General features: G+C 31.3%; 1 protein-coding gene across 1 annotated transcript; it reads left to right on the forward strand.

Annotated features, from left to right (window-relative positions):
- The first annotated feature begins 4,062 nt into the window (after positions 1 to 4,062).
- On the forward strand, positions 4,063 to 13,916 carry LOC124366544. Its single transcript, XM_046823134.1, has 7 exons — positions 4,063 to 4,224; positions 6,402 to 6,496; positions 8,713 to 8,776; positions 9,901 to 10,006; positions 10,467 to 10,555; positions 12,857 to 12,940; positions 13,707 to 13,916. The coding sequence occupies exons 1-7, from the start codon at positions 4,209 to 4,211 to the stop codon at positions 13,913 to 13,915; spliced, it is 663 nt and encodes a 220-aa protein (XP_046679090.1). The 5' UTR covers positions 4,063 to 4,208; the 3' UTR covers position 13,916.
- The last annotated feature ends 12,885 nt before the right edge of the window (positions 13,917 to 26,801 follow it).

Here is a 26,801-nt window from a genome sequence, read left to right on the forward strand (position 1 = left end):
TTGCAACTTTTTTATTATCATTGCGAATGTCAGTTTAGTAGGAAATTGAATGCGTTTAAATTAAGTTATACATGGAATACATGGAGCAAAACAATGCCTCGCAACTTGCCTAGCGAATTATGGTGATCGGTCTAGGTACCTCATTGATACATTTAGGTTTTGATTGCCTATCATATTAAACTATATGAAAGTCAAGCGTTTATTAGATAGTTATCTGACATAGTGGCAGTTCTGACGAAGATCCGACTTACTAAATTTTCGTTCTATTGCACCATTTAAGATTCAAAATGAAAAGCTTTGGATAGTACTGTATAATTTACTCTCTCTATGAATTACTGATCGCGAGAGAAAAGAAGAGACCTGGATTCTGGCCTATCTGAAATTTGCAGGCGCTACTACTAGTACGTTGCCGCGCCTTGTTTCGTAATTCCATTATTGTTTCACTGTTCCATTGCTATGATAAACAATTCGCAGGGTTGGCTGTGGGGCGAAGCGCCTGAAATTTCCGCGCGGCAACACACTAGTACACAGCTGTGCGCCGGCATGGGCCAGGTCTCTTCTTTTCTCTCGCCATCAGTAAATGTGTCCTTATTCTTTAATATATTTCGTCTGGATACTTAACAATTTCTTGACATATGCGTTAATAAATTCTCCACTGCCACGGACCTAAAATTCTGTACCTACTTGGAGATAGGATTTTATAATCAATTTATTGCTAGGATGACATGGAGAGTAGTGTCAAAAACACGATTAGTTGGAACCTAGGATGATATTTAGGATTAGGACCTGAATTTCTTCTGTCTACCAACAAATCTATCAATATGACCAAGACGTGGTACTTAAAGTTCAAACTTCAATCTGTAGCACTTATTTGGTTACCTTTGGCTTTTAAGCTATTACTTTAAAGATAGATATTTGCTTCAGAGACATAGTATTATCCAGGAGCAAGGTTACACCTTAATCACAAATTTCTCTAATCCGTTATTCATATTTACCTAAATGCATACGTGAAATTAGAGTCTATCATTGGCATTTGCACTAATTATAAATAATAATGCTGAAAAATTTCAAAATGATAGTTTTTAAATTTGTCTGGAGAGGTACACTCTATTAACCTAAGGTATGAAATAAAATTTACGACCTATTGTCACACGTACCAAATATACACACCTTTATAAAATCGATTAAGCAGTTTCTGACGAGTGTAACCACTAAGAACGTAACACGTAATTTTTGTATATTAGGTTGTATAACGTTGTTAATTCTAGAACTACTAACATAAAATCTAATAAACAACATGTAAGTATTGAAATTGATCAGGCAGTGAAGAATAGTATTATTACATAAATGTGATTTGATAGTATGAGATAGGGTTTTCCTAGATCCTATTGTAGAAGACTATAATGACATCTTATTAATCCTTTCCTCAGTGGTACGTGTCTTTTATTTTTGATTTCCTTTTACATAATAGTTTACGTTCACTTTCCATAACATTGACGGTTTGGTGACGGGCTATATTTTACACATTTTGTAACATGAATATAACCAAAAGTACTCGTAGATTCCACTCCTCATTAATTACATTTAATGCAGGCTCTTATCAGCATATCTAGTCTTAATGAGTACTTTTATTCATATTTACACATGTTTTGAATTATGGAAATGTAAATTAATTAATAATTTACGAGTATTTAAGTTATATTCATCGCTAAATATCTTGGCATCCAAAGCTAAATGGATTTGTTCAAATGCGCTTGTTGAACAAGCTTTTGTTGTATTGTTTTAATAAGGAATTGTATTGAATTAAATGGAATTCATCTATGACCATAGAGTGTAATCTACTCTCTACAGGAGTTTAATCAGAATTTCCATGACAATAACAGAAAAGTCCCCGTCTCCTATGAAGCCTAATGTGGATTTCAAGCATCCTTCTTCTGTAAGGAATTCCATAGATAAAACCATTGTGTCATGAGGTTTTATGACACAACACAGCGTCATAAAAAGTGAGTAATCCATACAGAAATATGATCTCTTAAAACTAAAAAAGGCTGTTGATTGATGTTTTCTCATGTGATACGTCATCATGTGCCTTATTGTTCTCAATATTCGGACCTCTGTTGCGTTCCAGACAGTTTTATAAGTAAATAACTGCCTTGACTCAGGATTGAGTTTTACTTGAACTTAAGAAAATTGTTAATTGTTTTTTACCCAATTATATTAGTATTGTTTTATTGTATTAATATAGTTATAATCGTAGCCTTACATCGTAACAATACAACTCAAGACACATTAGTTTACGAAGGTCCACATGGGAGTATAATTATCAAGAGACTAAATAAGTAATATGTTCAGGACACCCAGTTCCCCGTAACTTAGCTATGGTGGGATCGGTTGATTCAATGCGTATTTTGAGTTTAGATACAGTTCACCTTCCTCATAGTACAGCGTCTGGAATCTGAAGCTATCGCAGACTTATCTCCTGGAATCGGTAGTCATGTTCGTCTGAAGAGATGCAAGTAAAGGCATTGATGAAGAAGCTCAAAAATAACTCCATCGTTTCGTCATCAGAGAGGCCAAGAATAAAAAATATAGTTTTATTTGAGTGATAAGGTATTCTGATTGGGTCACTAAGCGTGTGCACCTACTTAATGTACTGAGTGCACATGTTTTAGATACGATCTCGAAGCACGTTGAAACAACTGAGTTTTCTACACGTTACGTAGTTTTGGCGCAAAGGGTTGCGCTCTTAGTAGTGCGTCTGAAGTCTGACGCTATCACAGATTAACTACTGTAATCTGGATTCATGATCGTCAGAAGATATCGAAGAGAAGTCGGCGAAAATGAAGGTAAAACATAACTCTACATCGTTTCGATATCAGAGACAACTGGACTATAAAATATAATTTTATCTAAGTGAAGAGGTATTCCCACTGTCTCATTAGATGTATACCTACTCAATTGAGACTCAGTGCACTACCACGTTTTAGACATGGACCAGGAAGCACGGCGGAACAAATGAGTTTTGTCACTAGAAACGTAGTGCAAAAGGTTGAATCAGTGTGAATGTTAAGTTTAGCTCCAGTTCACCTTCTTCGTAGGAAGGGAGCTAATTACGGAGTCTAATTAGGAACCTTAAAAGGTTACTACACTTTCCTTATAGCAGTCTGTACAATAATTACAGTAGCTGAAGCTTAAAACTCCCCAACTCAATTTGAGAGATACTACACTTGCTCTTTTAAGACCACCAGATTACAGAAAAATTTGTCATCGAATTAATAAATTTTCGTAAATTTTACTTCCTAATAACATAAATACAATTTTGAAGTAACAAAACCAATAACAATCGGGATGTTGGGAGTGCCGATGGCCGAGTGGTCTAAGACGTTGGACTTTGAGTCTGAGTTAGAGATAGCGCAGGTTCGAATCCTGTCTGTGACCGTTGCACTTTTTATCAGTACCATCGACCTTGTACTGTATCGACTCTCCTCCTTATTTTGTTTGATAAGATCCTTGCACAGGCCAGTGGCCCATGAGGACGGGCAGAGTAAGGCATAAAAGGAGAAAGGCATAAAATATATATATACACATATTCAAAAGCAAATCATAGTTAAAGGGTAACATTTTTCGTGGTAAACGTAACTAGGGTTTCTTCTCTGGTTTTCACGATCCCCGATTTGATGCTTCACAGGTTATTATGTCTAAAACTTAGACGACTGAATTTCAAATGAGTTCATTTCCTTACCAAAAAAATGTAATTTTGAAAGAAAGTGATTTAATTCGTGGTTAATTTTTTAAACGCCTCAAATATTAAAGACTTTATAATTATAAAGCTATTATCTCTCTCTTACAGCGAGCTGTGAGTTAATTAGTAAATCCCTAAAAACCTTATTGTCCAAAATGCGAATTCAAAGTATAACAATTCAATGATAATACTGTATTGGCTAGACTCTACTTGAATAAAAGTGAATGGTTTATTAAGTTACACTAGGCAAAATAATCTTAAAGCTACATGTGATAAGGAAGAACACACAAACGTGGACAAATAAAGAGCCATTGTGATAAGTCAGGCTGGAGTATTTTCTTGTAGTGTCATCATGCGGTACTACATTGGTAAAGAAAACATAAATAACGTTAGGAGAAACATGTTTTCGTAATTGTAAATAATTGTATCTAAGACTTATGGAACTACTTTGCGTCAGTTAAGCAGGATGCTGATTATTTTAGGTATGTTAATTTTGTTTTGGACGATGTAACATTGATATTTTGTAAATATTGAAGAGATGTATTGTTGGTGTTATGTACTGCATTAAAGATTTTGATATTTTCGTTCCTTGAAAAAAGTATTGAACATAATTCTAGTGTCATACTGCACTTGATATGTGTCAATGTGTTGCAAACATTTGTTATAATATCAACATAGAAATGTTTTCAATAATTATTATTGTTCCATGTATGGAAATGTATAATAGGCCTAGTTTTTTTTATATATTAATGATGAGTAGGATTAACGAGCAGAAGATATGACCAAAGTGGCATTTAATCAGTTAAATAAATCAAGTAAAGCAGTCAAAAATATGTTAAAATGTTTAATTAAGTAATGTGTTTTAAGGTGCCTAAATGTTACATTTATAAACCATGAAACAACTACTTAGAAAAGGCGACTATATAAACTATATATAGTTTGATTAATTGCAGTTTCACATTAAATCCTTATAATGAATAAAATGTTAGTGATTATATCTACCTTCCTTCAATTTAAAGTACTACAATAGTCTATAATAGAAGAAGTCTATAAGTCAATACAATAGTCTATTTAGAAGTATATAATATTATTATAGACTTCTAAAAATATTATTACTGCACTCATTAGGTAATTTATTAAATCAAGCAGTATTATTATGGGAAATTTCTTATAGAAAGAAAGGAATTATTAAAATATTTTTTTATTATAAATATAATAATATAGCAACAGGATGAATATAGCAATAGTTCAAGTGGTTCTTGTAGAATATGTGATAAGTTAGGAATTGTTGTAGTTAAAAGGCATCATTCATTAAAGCAAAGGTGACTTTTATAGAACAGTATCAAAATCGAGGACATTGACATTTAGTATAAAAATAGCTTATAGAAATCAATATTATAAATATAAGTTGAAAAACTTAATCAGATTTGGTTTATAATTTAATATGCATATGATATATTTAATGAAATTAGTTAAAGCCTTATGGAGGCTTTAACATTAATTTTACATTAATTTTATAAACAAAAAATGTTATTTATTGTTTACTATCAATACTTAATATGTTTAAAATTACCTTGGGAAGACTAGGATTAATTAGATAATAATTTAGCAAAACGTATATAACTCTAACTCCACATAAACTATTCTATTCGGCTGAAACAATTGAACTTTTATCTGGACGCAGATAAGATACTTGTAATTTAAGTACTCGCACTGGCCACACTACTTGTAAAAGTGGTCAGTCTTTCCAAAGATTGTATTTTGTTAATGACTGTACATATTTGCTGTTGGAAATAAATTCAATTCTTCAATTTTTCTTCTTCTTATTTATTTTTTAAATAAATTAAATGTGGAAGTATGAAAAATGTCTTTTCCATTAAAACCTACTCACTTCAATCAAAAATACAAAGCAGAAAATAAAGTATTCTCCTCTGGGAAGAAATAAAAACCACTAATTAGTTTTATAGCAACAAGTATTCTTCTAAAGTGTATTCATCACCAATTTTTCATTGAGGGTTTGTTATTTTTAAGTTATTTATATTGATTTTAATGTTACATTTTATATTTCGTAACGTAATAAAACAAATTTGAATTACATACCACTAACATAATTTTACCTAAAATGTAAGAAATTAATAGAAGTGTTAATGTATTCAACAGTAAAAATAAAACGTACAAAAGTCTGACAGGGTAAAAGGTACTCAGTATAAAGTAGAGGGGTTAAAATTATTCTTCAACCAAACATCTTAATACAATGAACAAGAGGTTTGGTAGCACATTGTTGTAAGCAAACGTGAACAGCAAACGAGACAAAAGCCACAAAGCTGTTCTAGAATGTAGTGACCGAGTCCTTTTACTAAATTGTTACATTTGAATGCGATATATGTTACATTACTAGTATGGTTATGAAGTTAAATAGATGTTTATTTTAATATACAACAAGCTAACTGCTTATTTAGAAATAAAATATTTTATACAAAATAAGAATTTAGAAACTTTAAATACTACTACTACCATTATTAGAACTTTACAAAGTTCTGGTTATCTCATGGTTAAAAAAATAAGAACCTATAAAAAGATAAAAATACAAAAATTAAAACATCAGAAAATTTTAAATTATGATTTTTTTATTAATAGTTAAAATGTTCAACAATTACAGGGTTGTTAACTCTGATATTAGTGCGATCTGTGTCTCCCTTTGACGTCCGAGCCCTCTGCCCTGAGGTCTGTCCTTCTCGATTATATCCTTCTACAGTAAGTAATTACTTCTTAAGTAAATTCTTTAAGCTGTACCTAAACCTAAGTGTTTTTTACAATATGTTGTAACGTCATAAGTATTACCACATGCGATGGTAATTTTGGAGATTTATAATAGTAGTAGTAAAAATAAGTTAGAAAAGTTGCGTACTGAAACTTATAAGACAGTCTAGTGTTGAGCAATACAAATTGAACCTTTAATTTTTCATGAGATATGTGATACTTAAATTGCCATACCTACAAATCCGATTCCAGTTTCTAAGTATTTAATATAGAAAACGAAAATGAGGATTAACAATGTTCCCTTTACTTTTATACAACTATATCGGACTTCATTATACAGTTTTATTGAGTAGGTTAACCAATACAAAAAAACAAACAAAATTTGTATACTCTACTTGAGTTATTTTATTTACTTATAAAATAGATTAATACTTTGGTTTTTTTTGGATTTATTCTTTGATGCATATTTATTTTCGAGCTCAAAAGGTAAAAGTTAGATGAGTTGTGCTAATGAATTGTTTCAAATAAACACCAACAATGGATGGATGTAATAACATTTGTATTTTAAAAGATTCAACATTGTCTTTATTAGATTTATATTATAAACGTGTTTAGTGAAATGGAATCCAGAATAAGTTAACTCAATTGAATTTTTGTCACAACCCTCTTTTAATGTAACTACAACATCTGGTATTTCTTCATGTAAACACAAAACTCTGTGATGCTGCTTTCGACGTTGCATTATTTGGAGTTAATCAGCTGTCAACAGGTTTACAAGTATTCATAGTTAGTAAATTTCATTTAAAGTAACGCATGTGAAGTCCCCAGGCCTATAGGACTCTACAATCCGGCATTAGTGCACTGCCAACTCAGTCATAAAACTATGGGCACATATAGGTTAAATTACCCTAAGAGTGCTTAGAAGTGTTATTTCAGAACATAAATTTCAGTATGTTTTATTTTTAAAATATCTGAGGTAATAACTTACATAATACATTTCGTCTCAATCTGTCCAATATCTTTTGTTTAATTGATTATCAACTATCCAAACATTTAAATATCATTCTAAACTTTCGGTTTATAATATTAAAAAGACGTTTTGGATACCCGCCACAAGATTCAGGGCATTTATGTTAAAATTCATGAAAATTGTTCGTTGTCAATTATGTCACTAATCCACCTGATTCCTTAAATGCCAAAATAATTTGGGTCAAACTAGTTAGTTCTCTTTAACTTCCAGGATTCTTAAAGTTTGTAAGTTCCCATTTTTTAGCAGCTTTCAGAATCTGAAAGCTCTCAGAAAAGGATCCCTCAGCATCTGGGAGGTTATGCCCCCTGCTGAATCTCCAGTCTTTGGGAGATCCTGGCCTCGATAGGTCTAGGTTTATGACAGGTCTCAATCTATGGGAATTTCCTGTGTATGGTAGCTGCCGGCACTGGCATTTTTTAGTATTTCTAAGCTCCCAGTTTTAGGAAGCACTTAATCCCGATTTAAAAGCTCCGCGTTCAGGCAGCTCTCAACATCAGACAGTCTGTCTGAGAGGTCCTCACCTCTGCGGGATCCAAGACTGTGGGTTCTCCTGGACTCCGGAAAGTCCGACCTTCGGCAGCCCCCAGGATCAGAAAGACATGCCGCTTTGTGGTAGCTCTCGTACTTTGATAGTTTTCACCCCCCATAATCTTCTGGCTTTCTGAGAGTACCGGCCTTCGACAGCGCCATTTCTGTGGTAAGTCATTGGTTCCGTCATATATCAGCCTTTGGTAGTTCCCGACCTCTGGCAGTTCTTGGTGTTTGGGAGCTCATGGTTTTTGCAGCCCTCGGCCTCTACTAGCTCATGATAACTGGCATCTACAGGCCTCATAATAACTCTCAGACTATAGGACCTCCTGATCTCGGGCACGTCCTTACGTCTTATTGATAAGAGCGTCAGGAAGCTCTCAGTCTATAAAATTCCTAACAGATCTCAGTCTTTAGAAACCACATGGCCTTTGGCACGTACCTCTGCAGACCAAAAAACTAGGACTGTACAACCTGTACAACTAGGCAAGAACAGCCTTCGGCAGACACCAGGTTATGGCAGGTCTAAGCCTCCGGATGCACCGCCTCTGGGAACGTTAAAATTCGTCACAAATAAAATAAATAAATATATATTTTTGCATATGTGTTTAAAAATAAACTAATAACCTGCTACTATGTAGTATGATTTTAGGCACAAGGCACGTGGTGGACAATCCAAGCAACCAATACAAGCAATGTGGAGTGTGGGATTCTGAGTAAGTACGTAATAACAACAAGTTATTTTAAATATTTCTTGAAAGAAAACACAAAGGAAAACTATTTCGTTAAGAATAACTTATTAATGTTGTTTATATCAGTGGATTAGTGAAATTGGTTTAAATATTTTTCAGATAAACTATAGTTTTTGAATACGTTTAAATACTCGTAGTGTCAGGAGTTGTGTGACGGTAACAATTTTAAACGTGGCCTAGAAGATGTACAATATTGTAAGCTCTGTTAATGAAAACTTGTTTTAAAGTGTCTCATTGTCAACAAAAGATTTTACAGGTTGATGAATTTTTGGCCGTTTGTAATGATTAGTGTTAAAAAACGAAACATTGCGTTTCAAGGATTAAAACCTAGTCTCTTCTTAAAGTGTGGTAAACTTTAAGGCATAAGGTTAAGCATACACTAACATTTAAACCTAACCACGATATCACCAAAAGTTGTGGGTACATCAAAACAATTCGTACTCTAAAATCTAAGATCTTCATACATAAGGGTCCAAAACTACTAAAGAAAGAAACAAATCATGTCAAGCGCACAGAACGACATAGCCGCACAGTTCAGAGAAGGTGGAAGACGGAGGGAAAATCAACACTGGATCTTCTTGTGGCAACTCTAAGCAAAACGTCATCTGTAACAAAAAGGTACAGAAAGGTGATGGTTTTAAGGGGAGGGTGTTTAATCCTCTTCACCACGAATAGGCGAGTTCAACACCATACATTGATTTTGTTGTGTTTTTTAACATCCGATTTTATTTATTTTTGTGGTTTTCATTGATTCTTTTATATTTATTTTTAAAAATTTGTATTGATTTTTGGCTTAAACATTATAAATAATTTTGTACACCTAAATAAGAGGATAAGGGTCAGTAAAAAACCTGTTATTGTTTGTCTTTTATGTCTGGTTCATAGCAGAGTATAAAATATTCCATACTGCTTTTGACATTAAGTTGCATCATTACTCCGCAAAAGAATTTATATTCTATCACAGAGAATCTACTATAAAACCATGTACCACGTTAAGTTACGTTACATTACACTTGATTTAACTTAAAATACCACATATGTGTTGTAAAAATCGGAAATAGCAAATTAAAAATGATCTCCTTCCACAGATACCCATTGCCCGTGGAAGTGTCTCGGGTTTCAGTTTTACAGCAATGTCTACCCACGTTTGTACATTCATGAATACAACATGACAGCATTTGGTTACAACACAACGTGAGTCATTATAATTATAATGTTGGATAGATAAAGTTTTTCATAACGAGTACGGTATTATTTGCCAAATATGATACCTGTTCTACACACAAGGTTTATCAATCTGTAAGCATGAATAGATATAATTATTTAGTAACTATATTATTGCATACAATAGTTTTTAAAATGCATGTAATAAAATAACATTTATTCTTATATCACTGAAGATTTGGAATTGTAATGCAACGTTTTTAAATTCACGAAATAGCAAAAGTTTTGTTTGTGTTCTTAAATGTATTTATTTCACTATTATAAAGGTATTTTTTAAGTCACACAAATAAACTTCTTGTTTATATAGGAACATATATGAAAAGAATAGTTAGTGAAATATTTCAAAATGTATCTTTAAAATAAATTAATTTAGTTACATCAACATCTAATTTATTATTTCTGTTATTTTGTGACACATATATTGCTTCAGAAAAGGATGTTATGATCATCAGTACGCGATAATAAGGCTTGTGGACATGAACCAGCCTTGGGCGGTATTCAACATTGCTGATAAATGGAGTAAGTAGCAAGCAGCTTCTAAAAATATAGTAACATAGTAGTTTTGGTATACTTTTTAGTACATTAAGAGATACCTTATAAATAAAAATGAATTGCAAAATGTTTATGTTAAGCGCATACAAGGTATAGTAATTTGGCCATTTATGTTTGGAAAATATTTATTGATTTATCTTTTTATTTATTAGAAAAGTCACCTGGAATATTTTTGATTTAAGAAAATATTTTAGTACTTATGTTTTATTATTAAAATTTAACTTGCATTAAACATCCGTTTAAACCATAAACTAAAGTTAAACAAATGAGGTAACACATCTAATTAGATTTAATTTTTATAAAGTATTAAGTATACAGTGGTTGATCTCTAAATTTTACTCCAGATTGCGCCAGTGATAAAATTAAAACATCTAATGCATTCTAAAGATATTACACTACTACTACTATTACTACTAAACACTGTTATACAACCAACCTTAATAAACAAAGCTGTGAATATTTACATATAATGTAATCTAAATTGGTGACCTTAATTAGCATTGTGATATGGAATTTTAACAATGGCTAATGGAAAAACAGAAGAATGAACAATAACACGCCTTTAGGATCCATACTTTCCCAGACTACGGTAAACAAGCTACAGGAATTCTATCACTCAAAACCTTACAAACGATTATCTTGGAATGTTGCATGAACTTTATAAGAATTTCCTCCTTAAACTGGAAATAGATAGGAATAAGGTAGAATTTCTCCCTAGGTCGTAATAGACTTTTCAGTATTACGAATTTACCTCGGGACTACAAGCCAATTCAACTGCGGCACAGAAAAGATTTTAGACCTGAAGTAGATTACATGAGCCGGAAGTAGACATTTTTTTACCGACGTGATTTCTGAGATCTACATAAGTATATAGTTTTTTTATTGGGGCACCACAAGTCAATCCAAATGGTTGGAAGTAGGCTATTTTAAGCTAAGTAGGTTTCTTAGTCCTAGGTATGTATATTTGTTTTCATCAGGACAACAAGGCAAATTCTACCGTGATGCTGGAATCATCTTACACCTGAAATATATTACAAGGCCTAGAAATAAACTCTTTTTGATCGAAGAAAATTTCCACGACCTGTGTATTGGTAATTTCTGGATCAAGTTAACAAAGGATACTTAGCCGTTCCTTTGGAAATATAATTAATTTGAACCCCAAATATCCCTACATGTGCAAAACACGATATAAGAGTAAGACTAGACTCTGATAGTCTTAGCTATGAACACTTAAATAATATTTACCTTAAATATGCCTATGTACGTTTGAAAAGTGTCATAGGCCTCCATCATATTACATCATATGTGTTTTTACTAAGTAGTATAAGGAATTCGAATGTGATAATTGAGTGAGAAACAACCGCTGGCAACAGCTGGTTCCCTACTATATGTCTATAAACTAAGTAAGTATTTATTACAAATCTTCTATGAGTGATAAAACCTTCCATGTCTATCTTAGAGTACTGGGTATAACCACCTTAACCATAATTATCTGCTACTGTAATGATTGGTAGGGAACGTATTGCACTTAATGGCATTTAACTTTGGAGTAATAATGAGTTACAAAATTCAATATATTTCATAATGACAGAGACGTTCCTGACGTGATTTTCATTATAATACATATAATTACAGGATGAGCAAAGTACGTATAACCCTAATAGTCTAGAGCCTAATAGAGGATTTTAAATGGCTCCAGAATCTTCCAACGGATAGACTGTAGCAAGGGCTAGAAAATCTAAAACTCGAATATTATTGACATATTCTACAAGCGTGAAGTTAAAAAAAATATCCTCACCAAATAATATTGGGGGTTTCAGAACTCAGGAGAATATATATAAATGTATATCTAATATTTTAGTTTTCGCTTAGGGTCCATGTATTGAAATTTATGGTCTTGAATTTGCCTGTGCCAATAAAGAGTTTATAGTCTCATTTAGTTTCCAACGAAGCAGTCATGCAAATGTAATTAGATTGCTTGTCTGTTGATACACCATTTTTAGATGCCAAGATTACTAATTGTTGAAATACCTAAGGAGGATATGCTAACTCAGAATACAAGTTTACCTGTAATAACTTTGTTAAGGTACACGTTTCCCCATTTAATAGAAGTACTGTTATGGGTTACAACCAAAAGCTTAATGAATTGGAAATTCGATGCTACAGACTTCAGGCATTCTGGAGAGACAACTCTAGAAATATCTCTGATTTTATAATGTGGACTTAACGCATTACAAATTTTTAATCTTACATCATTCATTGTTCCAGCTGGCGTTTATACTATCGTGGCTATCTTGGACACAGATGATCATGAAAGCTTTATAATCCTATACGTATGTGGTGTGAAAACAGTTGATCTGTAATTTTAAATATCGACAGTTAATGCTTTAAATTATAAATATAAGTAAAATATATGTAATTAATATCAGAGTGGAAGTCAAACTATCCACTTTGAACAAAAGTATGACTTGAAAAGCTACTTTTATTTTATGGTATTGAAAACCGAGATTCGGCTTTATAGATTTATTGTGGTTGAATATAAACAACCACGGTTGTATGAATAAAACACTAGTAACCAATTTTCTACTCAGAAACTTGAATTCGTAAAGTAGTATATTCTGCAAGATACGTCTAGCCATTCGTTTCTTCAAAAAAAAAAAAAAAAAAAAAAAAAAAAAATATGAAATATAGAAGCTTTATTGGCGATAGATGGACAATAGTGTTTAAATTGGTTATACTCATAAAATTATTCACAAACTTACTTTTCCAGATAACTGATTTAATCTTTATTTTGAGATCTTATATATATATATATATATATATTGGCGAAAATTTGTAATAATGAAAATTTATTTGCCAAATAAGAGTCCCTTTAAAACTTTCAAATGAAACTAGAGTTTGGGTTTGCGGACGAATATACATCAGAGCTATATAGTAATATAAAGACAAATATTAACAGAAAATGTACATTTTTAGTTTTAAAGCATTCATACTGCATGAACATACTCCATAAAGTATGAACATACTGGTTAAACTATGGAGTTCATATTTTTATAATAATTAAGCAATTATTGAAAGTTGAATCTAATGTACTTACTAATAACACTGTCTGCTTTAGCCGAAGGGGAGCCCATTGTATTCATTATTACCAGAGACAAAAGAGGGATGTGCAGAAGAAATGAAAAGAGGGTTGACGCTGTCCTCAAAGCCAACAATATCCGCAGGTGCAATCTTAACGTGATTGATAGGAATAAATGCCCTGTCAAGTTTAGTACTATGTTCGCTATAGAAACATGTTGCAATACAAACCTTGATAATGTAAAATAAACAAATACGATACTTATTCTTCCCTAACAGCTTGGGAAATGGAACTGGAACTGGAAACAACTATACAATAGGCTTTGTTGCTCATTATTAGCTGAGCGTCAGCGAAGTCTCTAACTTGAGTAGGTGGAAATATGTCTTTCTCTCTATACATTGGTTTGCCAGGCCACACGAAGTCTAGAGAGCAAACTGAACTATAAACTTGACATATTTATTTAGAAAGCTTCGTTTCTACAAAAGAACATCAAGTTCGCGTATGGAATCATAGCATTCGGCTGGGCGATAGCAAAAACTTATAAATGGTAATATATAAGTTTATATATATATATAAGTTTATAAGTTATATATATATAACTTATTGCACTAATTTATAAGTTTATATATATATATATATAAACTTATAAATTAGTGCAACAGTGATTCTATGAAAAATTGCACAATGAGTATATTTGTAAAAAACTGATAAAAATCTTGTGGCATCGTAACGCTACAAACAAAATGAAAAGAGCTAAACATTTGAAATGTTTCCTGCAACCACAACAAGGTCAGTTACGCGACACGTGGTATGGCATTCCACTTTGTCTAGTTATACGGGATGGTATTATAGTTTTTTTTTATTACACACACATATATATATATATATATATATATATATATATATATATATATATATGTAATTAATATCTGATGTATATTAGACGCTGGGACGCCCATTTAGATTTGGCATATTACCTACCTAACCTTAAATAAAATGTTATAGATTCAAATCAAATCTAATATCATTTTTATCTGTCAATTACAAAAATTATGTTAAATTTATCAAGACCGGTTATACTAACAACTTACTATAACGCAAAGAATGAATCTCGTGGATTATCCAATAACGAGAGCATCTAACTCTACAAGCCTAACACAGCCTTCTTGGGAAGGATTTATTCAATACGAATATTGACCTTACTCCTAGTGCAGCGTATAAAATCTGACACTGATTTATTGACACTGATCGTTCTCAATCTTGAAGAAGATATTGAAAACGAACTCTTTGCATCGTTTTGACATCAGAGACACTCAGGCTACAACGGAAGTTTGTCCGTTCAGCTAGCAGCCATCAACTGAAATCTGTATGAAGAGTTATTGTTCTATAGAGGAGGTATTCTCTGAAAGAATTTGGCAATATATATTCAATTATATAGTAAACCAGGCTGTGTGGGTCTAGTTTGATTTAGCGTGTTTTTCTACAATTTTGCTGATGTGTGGAATATAGTAGTTGATTTTTATCAGTTACATTAAAACACCTTCTAAATCTCATCGAAATAAATTGTCTTTGTTATGCTCAAGATTATTACGAGGAGTAGACCAATACAGTTTCCTAATTTCTCAGACAATAACTGGATTACATTTACTTAGTCATAATACAAGATTGTGTTTAATTTTTTTGCTATTCCGACAAGTAAAGCGCATAAAATAAAGAAAGACCAGTGATTGCAAGAGGGTGTTTGTACAGTATGGCTAGACCCTGCCCTGATTCATCTCACTCTAAGGATTATTGAAATATGGTCTATGCCAGGGTACATAACTGGCAACTCAAAAAGCTCAAAAGGAATATATTCTTCTATATAAATTACCACCATGCCATCCCCTGCCGGTGGGGGATTGTGCAGATGCGTATTACGCTCAGTTCTCAACAAAGTCAAGAGGTATTAAAAGATTAGTTAAATGTACTTTTTTTAAATAATATTATTTTTTATTTCATCCTCTTAAATGACGGTACCCCATAATAACCCGAAGTAGTGCTTGGATCAGGAAATGTTTCAGATATACTGGAAACAATACATAATGTGTAAGGGAAATCTATACATAACAAGTGTTTAATAAAACGCATTTTCAAGCATACAAACTTAGTTAACTTTTTTATATAAATGTAAATGAATGTTTGCACGAATTTTCTCTTTACGAGTAACATTGTGAAGTATACCTCAAACAGGTTTTTAGATTATTTATCGAATTGAAAGCAATGAATTACTTTAACTATATAAATTTAATTTATAAATTTAGTTTTGCTAAATAAAGAATTGTTATTGATATTATTCATACTTTTTAAACATATAAATTAAATTAAAAATGCCTTATGTAAAGAAAAAGATTGCAGATATTACATAACATAATTGAGAGCCAAATTAAATGAACAACAAATAGTATTGTATACGGTATGAAACTTTACAGTAAATTAACGTTATTGTGTATTGTCAGTTGTATAAAAAATTTTCAACTAATATTTTTATACGGTTTAAGTACATTGTGATCAATTCATACCTGTTATTGCCAGAAAAAGTACCTACAGCACGTTACGATTCCAAAATAACGTTTTAGTTGATAATTTAGAGAGGAATTTAGCTATTGGAAAAATAATTGTATTTTAATTTAACATAAAAAACCAAAATATTCTTGGATTTGGAAAAGATAACAGTGACCGATCGATACTTAAAACTGACTTTGTGTAACAGATTACATTCGCTTACAAGAAAATGAAGACAAAGGACAAAATTATGAAACATCTCAGATGACTGGTCGCTAAGTTGGTTATTTATTACAAAGCACATTAATTAAGCATGTTTTCTCTTGCTGTCTCATTATTTTTCTTCATAATCCACATCCATTCTTGTTATAATAATATACAAAGGATCATTCCATTCACTATTTCGGTATATTTGAGCAAATTTAGGATTTTGAAATCAGAAATACACAATGTTATCTTTTCGTTTTATTACTATCTTAATTTAAAAATTTAGTCAGCGTCTGAAAACTGCCACTGTCACAGACTGGAGTCCTTGAATCTGGAGTGAACATCCGTCTTAAGAGATCCAAAAAGGTCGGCAATGAAGAAGCTCAAAATGAACTCTTTATATTGCTTCGACATCAAAGACAACTAGGAACAAAATTTAATCTACTTGAAGAGGTGACCCGATCGTCCTATCAAGTGCACAAATGAGTGTACTATGAAGTTAAATAAATAAATAAATATCTTTATTCTCCTCATGAAGTCGTACTTTACACAACATATTTAACATTTTTAAATCTCAAAACAATGGAATAGTAAAATTATACATATTCTAAGATCCAGGCTGACCCCAAAAGGAAAATAATAGGGCCTCTAAGGCTACTAATTAGCCCATCTAGGGGTTCCATCATAATAATTATAACTATAAAAAATTAAATGAGTTCAGGAGCATTAGTTTATAATTAATAACTCTACTGTGATATAACAAACATAAAATAAAAACAAAAGATGTGCTTTTATGCCAAACCTTATACATTTCAATGTACTAATCTACAAACTGAACTAATTAAACAGCTTAAAAACGAAATTAAATATTGTACCTTTTGTATTTACTAAAATAGAACTAATTAAAATAATCAAGTACAACATACAAAAAACAAAATACATTCTGTTCATAACAAAATGCCTGGCTCTGTTCATATCAAAAGTTATAGACACGATCCAAAATTACGGCGAAACGATTGAATTTTCTACACATGGCTATGATGTGAAGGGTTAGTTGAAGGTTAATGTTGAGTTTAGCTCTATTTCTCTTTCCAATTATTACAGCATCTATGATCTGACGCTGTTACAAAGTTGACTCCTGGAATCTGGGTCATCGCTCGTCTACAGAGATTCAAAAATTGGCAAAGAAGAAGCGCAGTCTGTAATTTTGTATGTTTGTCTGCCATTAGCCTGTCTGCCTGCTCGCTTATCTGTCTGTCCATCTGCCTAACTGTCTGTCTTTCTGTTAATCATATTGCTTGTCTATATGTTTGTCTTTCTGTATGTTCGTCTGCCTATACCTTCTCTAAGACAGAATGTATGTTACTAGTGAATTTACAGTAAGAGTCCATTAATATACATTCCCAAGTAGAGAATCAAGGCACTACTTAAGGTATATGTCAAGTACTTATCGCCGTGATAGTCAGCCATTTTTATAGTAAAATTTACCTCTTATATTACACGCTTTGTAGTCATATTGTTAGTAATCGCTTGCATTTTATAAAATATGTAATACAGTAGTGTCAAAGATTAATTAATTTCATTTGAAAGAATATTAAATTTATGATAAATATTTGTTTTTTCGATAAGATAGAAACGAATATCACTGGGAACAATAACCTACTCGAGTATATTGCAAGCAAAAGATCTAAAGACCGTAAAAAATAATACCTTTTTACGGTGTTTAAAATTAATGTTTTTCCTTACCTTATAGTTAGTGCAAGAATTGTAAGTTTACATTTTTGTATGCTCCGCTCATGTACACCTCGCTCATTTCAAGCGCTTTCGTACATTTTCATTTATGTCTGTTCTCCAGAAGCTACCTGACCGTTGGATGACATTCTTCGCCTTCAATTAGATGATTATATAAGCAGGTCAATTCACATATTTCTATACAGACGTAAAATACCGCTCCGGCTTGCAAAACATAATAAGCCGCAGCCCACGTGGGTCCCTTTCCTTTCCTCTTTCTTCATTCTCCTATAACTCCTTGAGTAGTACAAGAGAAAAAATAATAGTGTAGAGTAACTGGAAGGGACAGTCTAAAGTGTACAGATACTTACTTCTATTATTTCCAAATCGTCTTCTACGTACCTTTTATTTTCGTATGGATGACTATTGTTTCAATCCTATTTCAAAATTAAATTGTATCTATCGTTTATTATGTCGTTATCAGTGATTGATCTGAAAATTAAAGTGAAAAATAAGGTATTGTCCTATATTTTAATGTTAAGGGGATTCCCTACTGAAAAGTAACCTATTTTGACAAAAAAATGGAAATTAACCTTTATATTTATTTTAGTTCTATGGCTTATAAGAAAGCATAACATTTAATATAGTATAACTTTTCATCACTGTGGAAAAAATATTTGAAGAGTGCCAGACCATACTCCAGCCATCCTTTTTTTAGCGATAATATAGGAAACATAGCCTTTTCTCATTTTTGTTAGTAGTTTATTAGCCTTACATATGTCTTCAATATAAATACACCATTCACCGACTAAAAGTACCAGTATGGTAAGTTACTTTCATCTATAGCTACTAAATAGCTTGGGTAAACTTCAAACGCTGATTCCCGCAGATTTAAAATTTTTATATTTTTCACACAAAAGTTCTTTAGAGCTATAGCAGTGAAAATTTTACTACATATTATTTATAATGTTGTTAAAATTTTTGTACATGGATATTACTATATGTTAAACATAGGTTCAAATAAAAAATAAATAAAAATACTATTTATAAAATAATGTTTTAAAATGTTTTTGTAAAGCCATAAATTTAAAAATATTTGAGAAATAAACTTGAGCATGCACAAAAACTCAGTACTTGTCATGTTCTTAAAACTGAGATAGATAATAAACAATAATATTGGTTCATTAGTTACAAAGTTGTAAGATATTAAAAATCCCACGTCTTTTTCTAAAACACAACTCAAAAACTCCAAAAGGAGGTAAATATATATATTTTTTAATATAACAGTGGCAATCATTATTCTAGGATTAAAGGAACCCAAATATATACATATCATAATCATTAAACATGTTTTAAAGAAAATCACTAGTTTCAGTAGGGAATCGATCCGAAAAATTAAGTGAAAAATTAAATATTGTCCTATATTTTAACGTTGAGTATTGCTATTTATACTTCTTTATTGACCTACACGATTTAAAAAAGTTATTTTGTCACACTAATAGTGTTCTGCATTTTAGCATAGTTTGTATTTATTACTCTGTAATAACCGATGTAGAATAAAGCAATTAGTTCGTTATTGTTCACTCCATTGAGAGGGAAAACAGAGTAGTAACATATGGTGTTCACAATAACAATTATTGTTGAAGAAGCATTCCTAAGTTTTGTTTATTAACTCTGCAACATTGTGAATATGTTGTATATAAGCTATGCGACTCCTAACCTCAGGACGTAGGTAGCACAATGAAGACCTTCGCACTTTGGTTGTTAGTTGTGGTTGAGTTGGTGCCATTTATACTTGCCGTCCCTGGCAACCCTTCTTATGTCTACGGCAGATACAAGCCAACCACTAGGTAAGTATTTCGATAATCTTAAAATGTATACGAACTAAAGTTGAATGACCTGTTTAATTAAAGATATAAAAGGATATTTATTTCCGAAATGTATATTTAAATTAGACGAGACTTATCGTCTGTTAAAGGAATGCCGATTATTGAAATCAGGATAAAATTCATGCACTACGGAACCATTTTAATTATCTTAACGTATTAAATTATTTTTCAATTTAAGGGTTTATGTAAGTTTTACGAATTGAGAGGAATATTTAGTGAATATATGTTAAACTGATAAAATGTAGTTAATAATCTTTGATTGCTATACATTTAAAATTGTTATAAAAATTCCAACTATATTCATCTTTATGCACAATAATAAAGGTTCTGCATAGCTATATATTTAAAAGGATCACCATTGCCTAAGCAGTGATCCCAAAACTGAAATGAGAAATTTTAATTTATTTCGGTCACCCTGACTTATAAAATTTTGTAGAACTCAATAGAACTCAAATTTCGTAGAATACGTTTGGAATAATTAAAGTAAACTATGAAAAGGTCATTTATATATCTAAATTCTACTATTTTCTAGAAATGTTATTGATTAATAATAGCAAGCTGTCTTACGGGTTATGAGATTAATGTTTCCTAATTTTAACATTGAAAAATGTGTACTTTCTTTAATAAAAAGATATATATCAATAAAATGTTAATAATTCTATAAAAAAACTTTGTTAACATTTATTACAGGTATATTTTACACGGCTTCTACTCCTTACAATAGTTCATTAAGAACTTCATGTAAAATAGTCTAAAATATTTATTTATTAAATTTAATAAAAATTTAAATGGTTGTCAATTTTTACAATTGTTTTAAGTATCAACTCATTAATAAATTTGTTTCTTATAAATTAATTTAAAACAAAACTAATCAATTTCCTACAAGCCAATTGCTGTATCGAATGTCGCTTTCAGTTTTTTCCGTAATCAGTTTATTGTGACCCAGTGTATCACAAACGCCAGATGGTTGTCTAGATGTCGCAAATGTCTTGGGATAATGCTCAAAGCTTCGTTTGTAATAAATGTAATGAGATTGTATAATCAGCTTACTGTAGAGAGAGATTGAGGAATATCGTGCGTAGTCATAAGTGTGTCGGTTTGTCTTTCATTGGATATCAATAATATTAGGTGAAAAGTTCTTCAATATAGAAAGTTCATAATTTTGAAATAATTGTTTACAATACGATGATAGAATTCTTATTGTTATCGAGTACGCAGTCTGGGAATGAACGGCTCGTTAGAGGTAGTTTGTGTCCATGCTCCTGCTTTTCCTTAAAGTACACTAAAAATGCCACTCATAGTATTAATGAAGCCAACCGGATTCGGGTGCCTCATGTGCCAACATCAAAAGTTTGTTCAGTAAGGTAGGCCTAATACGAGTTTAAACAGTGTTTCTAATGCTTCTAATGCGATTGTTTAAATCGCCACTTGTCCAATATGTAATGAAAATCAGATAGTAATTCTGATTTCGTACTACACTACACAGCGGATCGAGCTCTGTATATTTGATATTTTCTAAAATATAAGTTTAAACAAACGTTTCTTCCTCATTGTCGAACTTTTGCTGAAATGTCAATAGCTGATTACTGTCAGTTACATTTGGATTATGTTCAGTGGCTATTATCATAATTTAAAAAAAATCTAAAACATTTCCGAAACCTTCCGATTTTACGATTTATGGAAACCTTTCCTAGAATTCAATGGATAATAAACAAAAATAATAGCTAAATTGATGCACTCGTTCACGTGATTAGCGATTAGCAACCAAGATTTTTATATAATTGCTTTGTAAATATTTAAATATGGGATAACAAATACCTTATTTCGGAATGGATATAATCTATTAAGTAATGAGTGTTGCTGCAGAAGATTGAAAAGTTTGCACGAGATTAGATGTTATCAGAATTTATATATTTTAAGATAATCCACCTTACCTAGATGACGGCTTAAACCTGCCGACGACGTAAGAAGGATTGCCGGGGACGGCGAGGCACAGCTCGATGAGCTCGATCACGAGTAATGCCCATATAGCGATGGCCCTCATCGTGCTAACAGCGTATTGAAGTGCTTGTGTTGTCTACCTTATATACTCTATAGTGTGGAATGTCACGTATTATAGTTTTGTCGAACAAAGAGTAGGCCTGTTTCCATAAACAATAGCTGTTATTGTCAGCACCATATGTGTCATTTCATTATTTGTTGTACTTCAAAATGGGGAACAATTACAATTACACGTTGGGTTTGATTTTAATAGAGAGGAACGCGGAAAGTACCACCTAAAATTGCTACTTTGAATAAAAAAAATTTTATAATAATTTTTCCATGCCGGTGATTTCTTTCAGTAGTAGGCTAGTCAAATTGACCAGGTTGATTAGGTTGTCAAGCATGACATCGCAATACAATAACTGGTTATTGTTTATTTAAAAGTCATATTTTAACAACAATTACATCAGAGATGTATAAGTATTTGCGTCGAGAACTTAAGGGCACAATTAAACTAAAAAAAAACAATCATAATTCAATTGATATAAATCTTAACCATGTTACGTAGTTTAAATAAAGTTAAACCCATATATAAATACGTGCATGTACAATTATTTCACGAATTATATTTAATATAATAATTTATTAGGACTAATTTGGATAGTGAAGTATTGTAAAGATCTCAATATGAGAATGCTTTCAGTATTAGACTATCAACATTTTATGTAACTTGCTGCTTCGCATACAATTTTTGATGGATGAAGATAGAGGGATGGAACTCGGAAAACATTTCCGGGAAATATATGAACTTTATTAGTCACTGTTACGTTGTCCATTTCCCCAAAATGGGATTTTGGAGAGGAGGGCGGCTCAAAATTGTAAATATAAAAACCTCATTTGAAAGGTCGATTACTCACTGATACTTTTTATTAGATCTTCGCTAACAGTGAATGCATGTTAGAGAAGCGAGATGGATAAATATATACGTGAATTGTATCTAACTCACGACATCTACATGTGACCATAGGTTGAGGTAGTTTATTTTATAGTTTCGCTATAATCTTTAAAATAATTTGAGTTTGCTCATTTATTATTACCAGCTCTGATTATTGATAACACTTTTTGTATTTAACACCTGGTTTGTATTTTTTTGTATTGGTCCAAATTATTGTACATTGTGTATATATATTTTATGTGGTATGATTTTGTCAATCTAATAATTTTATAAGAATTTCTCGGCCAATCCTTAGTGGTTTTACGGAATACGAATGGATGGTGTCTTTGAGTCCTTCCTGTTATTAACACTATCTCAATGAATACTGACTGAGATAAACTTAGACATAGGACATAATCAGATATAGAAATAACTAGGTTCTGTGATATACGAATTTTCATTAGATCGTGCGAGGTTCTCAATATTAAAGAAAAACTTATCCGTTAAAACGTCATATATTTACGTTCTTGTATCATGCTGCTTCTCTTGTGAATCTGACATTTTTTGAGAATTTATATCATTCTTATTTTTATCTTAACGCCCGTTTTTCTACACTTTATTGAATGTTGAAGTTCTTCAACTTAAGGGCGGAGGCTACATAACGACAATGTTTACCACAGAATCCTGTAACCTATAGCGAAAATAAGCCGATGTAATAGGTTGAAACCCTTCGATAGTCTTAAATTCCACTTTGAACAGCAAAATGCTACAGTTTTATAACAATGAAGAAACTTCTGATTGTTATAATAATCCCTCTAGTGTTTACTTATACTGTTTCATTTTAATCTTCTGTGGAATGCAATGTAGTCATATTATGTATTTATATATTTTTTACTAAGTTCAATAAAAAAATTCATAAAGATGTCTGAACTGTCAGAACAATAAAATACATAATCAAAGAAAAAAAAACAAATACAATGAAATACACTTATTTATGATGAATATTCAAGACTCTCTGACACTTCAAGTTGACAGTTGTAACAGTTTCTAGAAGCAAAAAGGACTGTGGGATAGCTGTTTAAATTATAGAATGAAAATAATATTAACACATTAGAACACATCGTAAATAAATGAACTTTTCTTGATTCACAATATATTTTAATTAATTCATTCGAAGCATTATGAAAGTGCTGTAAAATGTTACTTTATTCAGAACAATTTATTACTCATCCTCCGATGCTGGGTGAGCACAAGGATGGAATAGCCTGAACGACACCATGGTGTCTTGAGTAACTGTCCTTGCCTTCTCCTGCCAGGTGACCCAGACTTCGACAGCATAGAATGTTGTACCTGCACCGGTAAGTCTAAGTCCGAAGAAGAAGCTGTTAAGTCCGCCAGCCACAAGATGTCCACGAGCAGGATAGTCACTTCCGCCGTCTGTCGTAGTGACGACAATCTTATCGATCAGAAACTTGTACCGGTGGCAGGTGTTGAAATGTTGAACCACAGCTCCATAGTCAAAGTTTGTCGTTGTCACGCTTCAAGAAAACGTATCTGAAAAATTGCAAATTAATTAAATAATTTTATAATTGTTTATTGGAACTACGAACCACCAATGCGTAAAGGTATCCTATAATTTGAAAATTAAATGTGAATATTTTGGGAGATATGAGGTTTCCATTGTTTTCTGACCATCAGCAGAGTTCAACTGTCTGCAGAAAACATCAAGAAACTTCGAGAACAAAAAAATGAAATTATTTGATAATTAAGACATTAGAATCTCCAATAATTATATTTTTACTTTATGAAACCATTCACTTTCGAGGAAACAGTAATGCTAAGTACATAAAGTTTACTCGTAAAATAGTAAACTGTGTGGTAATAAATTGAAATGAAATACAAGAAATTGAACTATCCGTTAAGGATACAAAACTGAAGTAATTGACAAGATAAAAAAAAATAAAAAAAGTAAGTAATTTAAATATTTTCTAGAACAAAGCTCAATCAAACCAAATGTAAAGAATGGGCAAAACGAGTATCTGGTTTCTATAACATCACAGAAGTGATTCTTTTTAAACAAGCACACATAAAGGTTTCTTAAAATTGCAAGCTTAACTAATAAAGGCATTAGACATTTTGAAGAATATGTACATCAATGGGTAAAGAAAGGTGGGAATTTATAAAATTAATTGTAATACTTGTGGTTTAAATCACATTGACCTAGCAAATTGAAAGTTAAACAGTCCTTACTCAGAATAAGTACGTACATTTTATGACAATTTAAATATTTTTTTGTACTCTTAAGGAATATTCATGTATTCAATATTTTGTAAAAGTTGTATATTTTACAAGTTTTAAAAGGCCTTAAAATAGAAAGAAATGCCGTACAAAACTACTCAAAGGACTTATTGGAACTAAAGTTCATTATTTTTATCAAGTTTGAACTTGCCTCAAATCTCAAATAGCCAAACTTGGTGGTAGAAACATTCATTCGGGATTTATATCTAATCAGTATCTCTGAAACAGCTCAAAAAATCACAAATTTTTATGTACAAAATCTTATAAGTATTCCAGATCAAATTTTGTTTTTACTTTAGGTAAAAGAGTTGTGAATTTTGTAAAGCTTTAATGGCCGCGATATTGAAACAAAAGTGACATTTTTCAAAAATTCTTTATTATTTAAATATTTTTCATTGGTGGAGTTAAGCGATGTTGGAGAGTTTAAATTTAAACAATACAATTTAGAAGAGAATAAGAAATATACCATTGTGGATTAGGAGAAGTCTATTCACCAATGGATTTCTATACATCTGACTATTTAAAGATGAAAAGAATTAGTAAAAGATATAATATACATTTATCAGTAAATGGAATGAAAAGATTTAAGATGAACATCGTAATATGATTAAATTTGTAGAATATCTTTCAAAAGATAAACATTTGTTATGGTTTATAATCCTACTATACAAATTTTAATATTATTACATTTGAAAAGTAGTTTTGAAAAGAAAAACATTTGTTATAGTTGAAAACTCATACTCAGGATACCAATAATAAAATAATGAAACTCTGCACTAAAAAAATTTTCTCTTTCTTCAACAGCATGGAATTTTGTCTGTATTAATTGGAAGGTATCTAAATTATAATACCTTTTGATTCATATGACATTCTAACATAATTGAAAAGTGAGAGATCTCTGTGATCCTTAGCGGCTCTTGTTACATTCATGAATTGTGCACATTATATTTTTTGTTACATTAAATTAAACTACAGTGTGTTAATCACTCAGTATTGTAAACTCAAGTCTTTACGATACACTATAGCGGAAGGAATAATACTTTTTACACAAATTCCAAACACATTTATATACATTTTCTGATTTTTGTTAATTTGCCTGCAATATATATTTGAAATAACATTCATATATGCCTCCTAACAATTTCAGAAAGAGCTTTTATTGTGTTTGTTTACCCTAAAATGTTTATAACTACATATGAAATAAGGTGTACCTTTAAAAAGGTTAAAGAAAAATGTACTAAATATATCCTAACTTACCAGTAAAAATGTTTTATACGATAATAGTAAAATGCATTTTTAAAGGCAGTGTATTTTTATAAGGCTATTAAAAGGTTTTTTACCAAAGGTTACAGTGGCAGAGTATGGTGAAAGCACATATATTGGTCCATCACATATCCTAAAGACGTAGTGTAGTGTCAAACCTACATAGTACATATGATATAGAATATTCTATTATTTCAACAAAATTAACAGTTCCCACAGATTAATAGGCTAATTAGATATTATATTAGACAGATTAATTATATTTGTTTAATTTCTGTAAGAATAGAA

The sequence above is a fragment of the Homalodisca vitripennis genome, chromosome 7 (genome assembly GCF_021130785.1).
Source record: "Homalodisca vitripennis isolate AUS2020 chromosome 7, UT_GWSS_2.1, whole genome shotgun sequence".
Taxonomy (NCBI): Eukaryota; Metazoa; Arthropoda; class Insecta; order Hemiptera; family Cicadellidae; genus Homalodisca; species Homalodisca vitripennis.

Bases quoted from the DNA above. Each gene is read 5' to 3' on its own strand.
- LOC124366544 (XM_046823134.1), top strand. The intron at 8,777-9,900 runs GTAAGTACGTAA...CTCCTTCCACAG, and splicing joins TGTGGAGTGTGGGATTCTGA to ATACCCATTGCCCGTGGAAG. The intron at 12,941-13,706 runs TTGATCTGTAAT...TGTCTGCTTTAG, and splicing joins CGTATGTGGTGTGAAAACAG to CCGAAGGGGAGCCCATTGTA.